Source organism: Brassica oleracea, chromosome C8 (genome assembly GCF_000695525.1).
Source record: "Brassica oleracea var. oleracea cultivar TO1000 chromosome C8, BOL, whole genome shotgun sequence".
Lineage (NCBI taxonomy): Eukaryota > Viridiplantae > Streptophyta > Magnoliopsida > Brassicales > Brassicaceae > Brassica > Brassica oleracea.
The window spans coordinates 35,564,955-35,572,680 of record NC_027755.1 but is presented as its reverse complement, the minus strand read 5'-3'; the positions used below and the strand labels follow the sequence as shown (position 1 = coordinate 35,572,680).

At 42.6% G+C, this 7,726-nt stretch overlaps 3 protein-coding genes across 4 annotated transcripts; 2 read left to right on the top strand and 1 right to left on the bottom strand.

Moving 5' to 3' along the window:
* The first annotated feature begins 836 nt into the window (after positions 1-836).
* On the top strand, positions 837-3,996 carry LOC106311975 (pentatricopeptide repeat-containing protein At2g22070). The gene is made up of 2 exons (XM_013749336.1): positions 837-3,437; positions 3,831-3,996. The coding sequence occupies exon 1, from the start codon at positions 1,002-1,004 to the stop codon at positions 3,381-3,383; it is 2,382 nt and encodes a 793-aa protein (XP_013604790.1). The 5' UTR covers positions 837-1,001; the 3' UTR covers positions 3,384-3,437; positions 3,831-3,996.
* On the top strand, positions 3,849-5,601 carry LOC106311977 (retrotransposon-like protein 1). Its single transcript, XM_013749338.1, has 3 exons — positions 3,849-4,048; positions 4,281-4,429; positions 5,010-5,601. The coding sequence occupies exons 2-3, from the start codon at positions 4,307-4,309 to the stop codon at positions 5,421-5,423; spliced, it is 537 nt and encodes a 178-aa protein (XP_013604792.1). The 5' UTR covers positions 3,849-4,048; positions 4,281-4,306; the 3' UTR covers positions 5,424-5,601.
* A 205-nt stretch (positions 5,602-5,806) lies between these two features.
* Positions 5,807-7,720, bottom strand: LOC106311976 (UBP1-associated proteins 1A). Of its 2 annotated transcripts, none has more exons than XM_013749337.1 (2): positions 6,756-7,720; positions 5,807-6,079 (listed from the first exon to the last, which is right to left on the bottom strand). In XM_013749337.1, the coding sequence occupies exon 1, from the start codon at positions 7,682-7,684 to the stop codon at positions 6,758-6,760; it is 927 nt and encodes a 308-aa protein (XP_013604791.1). In that variant the 5' UTR covers positions 7,685-7,720; the 3' UTR covers positions 5,807-6,079; positions 6,756-6,757. The 2 variants fall into 2 exon arrangements, 1 of the variants encoding a protein (XP_013604791.1); XR_001264128.1 differs by lacking the exon at positions 5,807-6,079 and adding an exon at positions 6,534-6,613 and having other exon boundaries at positions 6,673-7,720.
* Positions 7,721-7,726: the final 6 nt, after the last annotated feature.

The following is a 7,726-nucleotide window of genomic DNA, read 5'->3' as shown; positions in this document are numbered from 1 at the left end:
TTTTTTCTTCTCCTCTCCTCTCTCGTTCTTTTCTCTCTGTTTTCTTGTTTTGGGATGATTTTCCTCTTCACCTCAGCTCTCCTTTTATAAGCATGAAGAAGGTGTTTGGTGGCTCACAATCTTTGACAAAACCAACGTCAACAATTTCAGCTCACCGTCCATGCCGTCACCGTCCATGCCGACCAACACGTAAAACGTGTTTTAACAATGATGACATATGAGGTCATCCCCTTGGCCCTTGGAGAAGAGAAGGGTAATACCATGTTATTACAGATAATTTGAAAGCACACAAATGCGATTTTGTATGCATGTGTACAGAAATCGACACATGTATAAAATCCATAATGCCTTTGATGAAGCGAATGTTTGGGCTAAGATTAATAAAGATCAAAGAATAGAGGGAGTTCTTGATAATGATCTCAGAGTATCAAGGATTTGGATCTCGTCTTTGGATGGTCAAGTCAGGTGTAACATTCATGCGAACTGGGGAAATGATGTTTGTGCACCAGATAGACTTACATTGGAGATGTGGGTGTCTGATTTGAGCTTTGCAGAGCATGAGAGTTTTTATCTACAGAAGGTGGTGATTGGTTCAGATTCACAAGAGTTAGCTGAAACAATTAAAATAGGTAATATGATAGTGAATCATAAAAAAAAGATCATAATATAAAGTTGGAAAACCAACTGAATCAGATTGAACCAAAATTGTATATCCAAGCAATCTATCTCGCATAAACATTACATGTAACTTTATAATATGATATTAAACCATATGATTAACATATTAATAACCTAGCGAGTTTTGATTAAGATAGCAATATCATTTAACACGAACAAAGATTGAAATTATGGTTCAACATTTGAAACGCAAACGAAATTTTACACTCTTTTTTTCTTTAACGCCACATTCAACATTCGAAACGCAAACTTGTCACCTTTAAAGATTTTCTTACAGAACACATCTTCTGAAGTTGCTCGTTTATATCACTGTCAGCTTCCCAATGATGGACCCTCCTGTTCCACCTTCGTCACATACTCTACAACTCTGCACCAATCTCCTGCAAAGTCCTCCCAAGTCCAACAACGGTCGTTTCACAGCTCAGCTGGTCCATTGCCGCGTCATCAAATCAGGTCTCTTCTTCAGCGCCTACCTCATCAACAATCTTATGAACGTCTACTCAAAAACCGGCAACGCTATCCACGCACGCAAACTGTTCGACGAAATGCCTCTGAGAACCGCTTTCTCGTGGAACACGGTTCTCTCCGCCTACGCCAAACGAGGAGACATGAGCTCCGCACGAGAGTTCTTCGATCAAATGCCAAAGAAGGATTCTGTCTCGTGGACCACGATGATCGTAGGGTTCAAGAAGATAGGCCTGTACCGAAAGGCTGTAAGAACTATGGGGGAGATGATGATGAATGAAGAAGGTGGGGTTGAGCCGACGCAGTACACGCTCACGAACGTTCTTGCTTCGGTTGCTGCGACCGGGTGTGTGGAGACAGGTAGAAAGGTTCACACTTTCGTCCTCAAGCTTGGACTTTCGAGTAACGTCTCGGTTTCGAACTCGCTGCTTAGCATGTACGCGAAATGCGGTGATCCCGTGACGGCTAGAGTTGTTTTCGATAGAATGGCGGTTAGAGATGTATCAAGCTTGAACGCTGTGATTGCGTTGCACATGCAGGTTGGTGAGATTGATCTCGCTGCGGCGCAGTTTGAGCGAATGGCTGAGAGAGATATCGTCACTTGGAACTCTATGATCGCTGGTTACAATCAGCGCGGGTACGACCTCAGAGCTTTAGAAACGTTTTCAAAGATGCTTAGAGAGTCCTCCTCTCTGTTGTCGCCGGATAGGTTCACTCTCTCTAGTGTGTTATCCGCTTGTGCAAATCTTGAGAAGCTTAGTGTTGGGAAGCAGATTCATTCTCATATCGTTGCAACAGGGTTTGATGTTTCAGGCATCGTGTTGAACGCTGTGATCTCTATGTACTCGAGGTGTGGTGGGGTCGAGACCGCGAGAAGGCTCGTTGAACAGAGAGGCCACGCTGATCTCAAGATCGAAGGCCTTACAGCTTTGCTCGATGGGTACATTAAGCTTGGAGATATGAACCAAGCTAAGGTTATATTCGACTCGTTGAAAAGTCGTGACGTAGTTGCGTGGACCGCTATGCTCGTTGGATACGAGCAGCACGGTTTGTACGGCGAAGCGATAAGCCTTTTCAGATCAATGGTTGGAGAAGAAGGAGGGCAGAGACCAAACGGTTACACGCTCGCGGCGATGCTAAGCGTAGCGTCGAGCTTAGCATCTTTGAGTCACGGCGAGCAGATCCACGGGAGTGCTGTGAAGTCAGGGGAAGTGTACTCGGTATCCGTCAGCAACGCGTTGATAACGATGTATTCAAAGGCGGGAAGCATTGCATCCGCGAGGCGGGCGTTTGAGTTGATACGCTGTAAAAAGGATACAGTGTCGTGGACGTCGATGATAATCGCGCTGGGACAGCACGGCCACGCGGAGGAAGCTCTCGAGCTCTTTGAGACTATGCTGGCTGAAAGACTAAGACCTGATCACATAACGTATGTTGGTGTCTTCTCCGCTTGCACTCACGCGGGTTTGGTGGACGAAGGGCGTCGGTACTTTGACATTATGAAGAGCGTGGATAAGATTGAGCCTACGCTTAGTCACTACGCTTGTATGGTGGACCTGTTTGGACGCGCTGGTTTGCTGCAGGAAGCGCATGAGTTCATCGAGAAGATGCCGGTTGAGGCGGATGTGGTGACGTGGGGGTCACTGCTCTCTTCTTGCAGGGTTCACAAGAGTGTTGATCTTGGGAAAGTTGCAGCAGAGAGGCTGCTTCGAATCGAGCCAGAGAACAGCGGAGCGTACTCAGCCTTGGCTAACTTATACTCAGCTTGCGGGAAATGGGACGAATCCGCGAAGATAAGGAAGTCGATGAAAGATGGGAGAGTGAAGAAGGAGCAAGGGTTTAGCTGGATCGAAGTGAAGCATAAAGTCCACGTCTTTGGAGTTGAAGACGGGGTTCATCCGCAGAAGAAGGAGATCTACATGACCATGAAGAAGATATGGGACGAGATCAAGAAAATGGGTTATGTTCCCGACACTGCTTCAGTGCTACATGATCTCGAAGAAGAGGTTAAGGAGCAGATTCTGAGGCACCATAGTGAGAAGCTAGCGATAGCTTTTGGGCTGATTAGCACTCCGGATAAAACCACGTTAAGGATCATGAAGAATCTGAGAGTGTGTAATGATTGTCATACGGCTATAAAGTTTATCTCCAAGCTTGTGGGAAGGGAGATAATAGTGAGAGACGCCACAAGGTTTCACCATTTTAAAAATGGGTTGTGTTCTTGCCGGGACTACTGGTGATGATTTAACTAAAGAGCCATTGTACAATATACTTAACAAACGTAGAGATTTGAGGTAAACCAACAAAAGTTTTATACTCTTTACTGCTTTAGTATGTTGTATTGCTATGTAAGTTCCATGAACATCATTTATTGAGAATATGACGACATGGCATGTGAGAGACTCTTTAGTACTAGGAGAGATCATGGTGGTTAAAGGAGAAGGATAATATGAACGATGGAGATGTTTTTGGGAAAGCGTAAATGGAAATACGAACAATTAAAAAATGAGGAAAAGTCTAGGAGGAGAAGAGAATATGTTCTGTTTGTTACAAAAAAGCTTTTCTTTACTTAATCAATTGACTAAGATTATAATTCATAGATAGATACATTATACATACGAGAGGAGAAGATCTTGGTCGGCATAATATGAATGACATAACCCACACTTGTTTGGCTTACGTGGCAGGTTCGGGCATGTCAACTTGAAGATGAATCACATAAGAGTTCCTGCCCGTTGTGCCCGGAGGATGCTTAGTAACAACTACGGGCAGGTTCGCACACTCTCTCTCTTCTCTCTATATCTGAGTTTCCGAAAACTCTTCATTGATCACACAAAATCTCAAAACACTCTTTCATTCATGAACAGAGCTTATCTCTTCTAGTCTCTCTTTCCTTTTTCTTCCGGTACGTTCTTCTCTGTTTCTTGTTCTAAACTTAATTTTCTTTTTCTGTTAACATGTTCTGTTTTTTTTTTTTTTTTTTTTTAAAAAACACAAACATGTTATGTTTTGTATGTTGTTAAAATTTCAGAACTTTTGTGTTCCTCTCTCATATGTGTTATAGTTGTTCTCTGGCATCCTCTTTCTACATATATGTAATTTCTATTGGCAGATCTAACGATTTCATTTAACAACAGAGCTAGCTAACAAAAGAAGGGACATAATGGAGTGGGAGGAACAAGGTTTGAGGTCGTCCTTGGTGCTTGATAGCGCTTCGGTGCTAATGCTCACCGCTTCGGCTCTAACGGCTACTGTGCTTTCCTCTTTGGTAGAGCTCCTCGCTCAGGCAAGTCTCTCTCTGTCTTTAACCGAACTTTTTCTCTTTAACATTTATGTTACTTATTAACAAACTTTTTAATAGTATTAGACCCAAAAAGAGTTTAAAAGTATTCTCGCATGAACCAATTTTTTTTGATAAGTTAAATAAATATTTATAGTTGATTTTAAACCAAATAAATAATTGATTTGATGAAAACGATAATTTCTTGTATATGATGGGTTCATGTATACTGTACAAAAAACTATCTTGACCGACGTCAAGTGTTGGAATGGGTGGTTGGAGAAATTAAATAAATTAAATTTAATATTGGAAGGGTGTATAATAATAGCTATTTTAGTCGAGGACGGTTGCTTTTCAACGAGGAGAATATATGAAGATAAAATTATTAAAAATATATACGTAGTGGGGCCTAATAAATATCAAAAAGGTATATTCCACATATTATGCTACTTCTAGATTAATAATATTTTTGTGCTACAAGAGGAAGAAGCCCATGACCCGAGCTCAGCATTTCTCGGCCCATTTTAGAATAGTATAGTTGAACAATAGATTGTTTGTTTTGAAAAAATGGGATATGAAACTGCAGGTCGCTGCCTTGGAGGGTGATGTTAAAGAGAACGGAGACAAGGTTGTTGATGCAGAGGAAGGCAATGGAAACAATGAAGACGGTGATAGTGGGGATGATGGAGGGGAAGACAAAGAAGAAGAAGGCGGTGATGCAGAAGAAGTGAAGGAGACTAAGAAAGGATCTGCAAGTGGTCCTGGTGAGAATGGTGAAGCTGGAGATGGTGATGATGATGACGATGAACCTGAAGGGGGTGACGACAATGATGATGATGACGACGAAAATGAGAACAATGATGATGATGATGATGATGATGAGGAAGAGGAGGATGACGATGGTGGTGAAGAAGATGAAGAAGAGGTGGAGGAAGAAGAGGAAGAGGAAGAAGATGAGGAGGAAGAGGCCCTACAGCCACCAAAGAAGAGGAAGAAGTAAACAACCCAACCGCTTTGATCTTCTAACATTTTAGATTCAAAATATCAAAAACTTCTTGTGGGTTTTACCTGAAGAGTCTTAAGGCATCACCAGTTTCTTTAGCTTCTACTGTAATCTTTGTTGTTCCATGAATCAAAAAGACCTTTGTTTACTGTGTACTATTGCAGCTCCTTGTTCATCAGCCAATCTTAGATATCTATCATATATGCATATCTATCTAAGGTCATCAAATATATAAGACAATTTCAAGGGTTCAATTTAGTATTAAAAGAATTCTCAACCCTGTGGTGTCCGCTCACTTATTAGATCGAACAATGCAAGCATAACGAAAAAATGCTTGGTTATCTGAGAACCCATATGATCCAAAGTAAACTCCATGGAACTCCTCAGGAACATACACAAAACGGCTTTATAGAAAAATTAGATGAGTAACAGACAGACTGTTTATCAAACTGCATGCGACAAAAGTGAAAGTAAATGGAAAAATAAAACCAAAACATACAAAAAAAAAAAAGACTAAAAAGAGAATACTGACTTGGTACAAATATCAATAAAGACAAAGGGAAACAGAAGAAACGAAGATGGGAGAAAGACGATGTAAAATAGAAATCACAGAACCCGCATGGTTTATCATTCTCATGCTCAGCTCACATCATCTGCAAAGTTTTGAGTTCAAGATAACAAACCAAACATCAAAAACATAAGACAAAAACAAAACAACACACGGAAAACCAAAATGAAAACAAAAGAACTCAAAGGGACAAACAAACATCAAACCAGTATGAAAATGAGAAGTAGAGAGAATAAACACATGAATGAGAAACAGCACGAGCAGCTCAAGCTTTAGTGTGGACATTAATACCAAAACCAGATGAATGGAGAGATAGTGCACGATCAAATAATAAAATTCAATGCAACACTAAAAACCCCCAAATAAGCCAATAAATAAAACAAAATATGCAACTGAATGAAAACAAAGCTCAAACAACTTTCATCCTCGCAGCCATCACCAATAAGAAAATGAAATTGAACTCACAAAAAATGTAAAACCAGAAAGCTGTAAAGAAGAATAAAGGAAAACCAAAAACCAAATGGAGAGACTGAAACGGTATGAAAATAAAGAAAAACAAAAGCTTGGTCGTGTCGTGCGACACATCATCTTGTCACCAAAATCTTGAAAAGCAGTCCAAGTAAGATTAATTTAGGCCGTTAGTGACAATGCTAAACTACCTCAACAACCTTAATCCAATTTTATCTGCTTAATAAGCTTAATAGCTAAGCAATACATGCTATGACTTTGCTAAAAACACTAGAGGTTACAAGTAAGCGTACCATTAATAGTTTGAGTAGCCCTGAAACGAACCACCACCAGCTTCTGAATCTTTACCATTCCCTTTTCTCCCAGTGTCCGAATCAGAATAAGCACTAGGAAGACTCTGACCTCCTCTAAAGTAAGGCCCGAGTGCTCCCGGATCACCAATCCCACCCATCTGACCCAACGCACTAGCCAACATCGGATACATGTAGCCTCCTCCACCAGCCGCCGCCGCCGCCGCTAAAGCTGGATTCGCCATCATCCCACCTCCATAAACCGGATGGTACTGGTTCCCAATCATAAACGGCGACGCAGCCATTCCACCACCGTTAAACACCTGCTGCTGTTGCTGAGGCTGTCCCAAACTAATCTTCACCGGACCAGCCTGGTCCTGCCCCTTCCCCGACCCAGCAGGGCCCATCGCAGCCAGCTGGCACGTCGCGGTTCTATTGAGAATCCTCTTCTTGGGCACCTTGAGCGCCTCTCTGGCCCCTCTCCTCGACTTGAACGTGACGAAACCGAAGCCTTTGGCTTTGCCAGTGTTCTTGTCTATGACGACGGTGCACTCCTCGATCTCTCCGTAGCCTTCGAAGACTCCGGAGAGAGTCTCGCGAGTGGTCTCCCAGGGGAGGCCGTAGACGAAGATTTTCCGGTGGGTGACGTCGCGGTCGGCGGCTTCGAGGACGGCGGAGTAGATGGAGGATCCGATCCGGGGAGAGGAGCAGAGGAGGTCGACGAGCTGGTCCTTGGAGTAGGGCTGGAGAAGCTCCCGGAGCTCTTCCGGGTCGAATTCTTGCTCCGATTCGGAGTCGCTGGAGTCGGAGCTTGAGCTGGAAGTTGAGTACGGCGTCGTTGAGGATTCGGGTTGGTTGGTCTTCTGCTTCTTGTTTTTGTTCTCGGATTTGACGAATTTGCGCTTCTTCGATTTGTCTAGGGTTTTCGCCATTGCAGAACAGTAACGAGTTAGTTTTTTTTTTTTTTTTTTTTT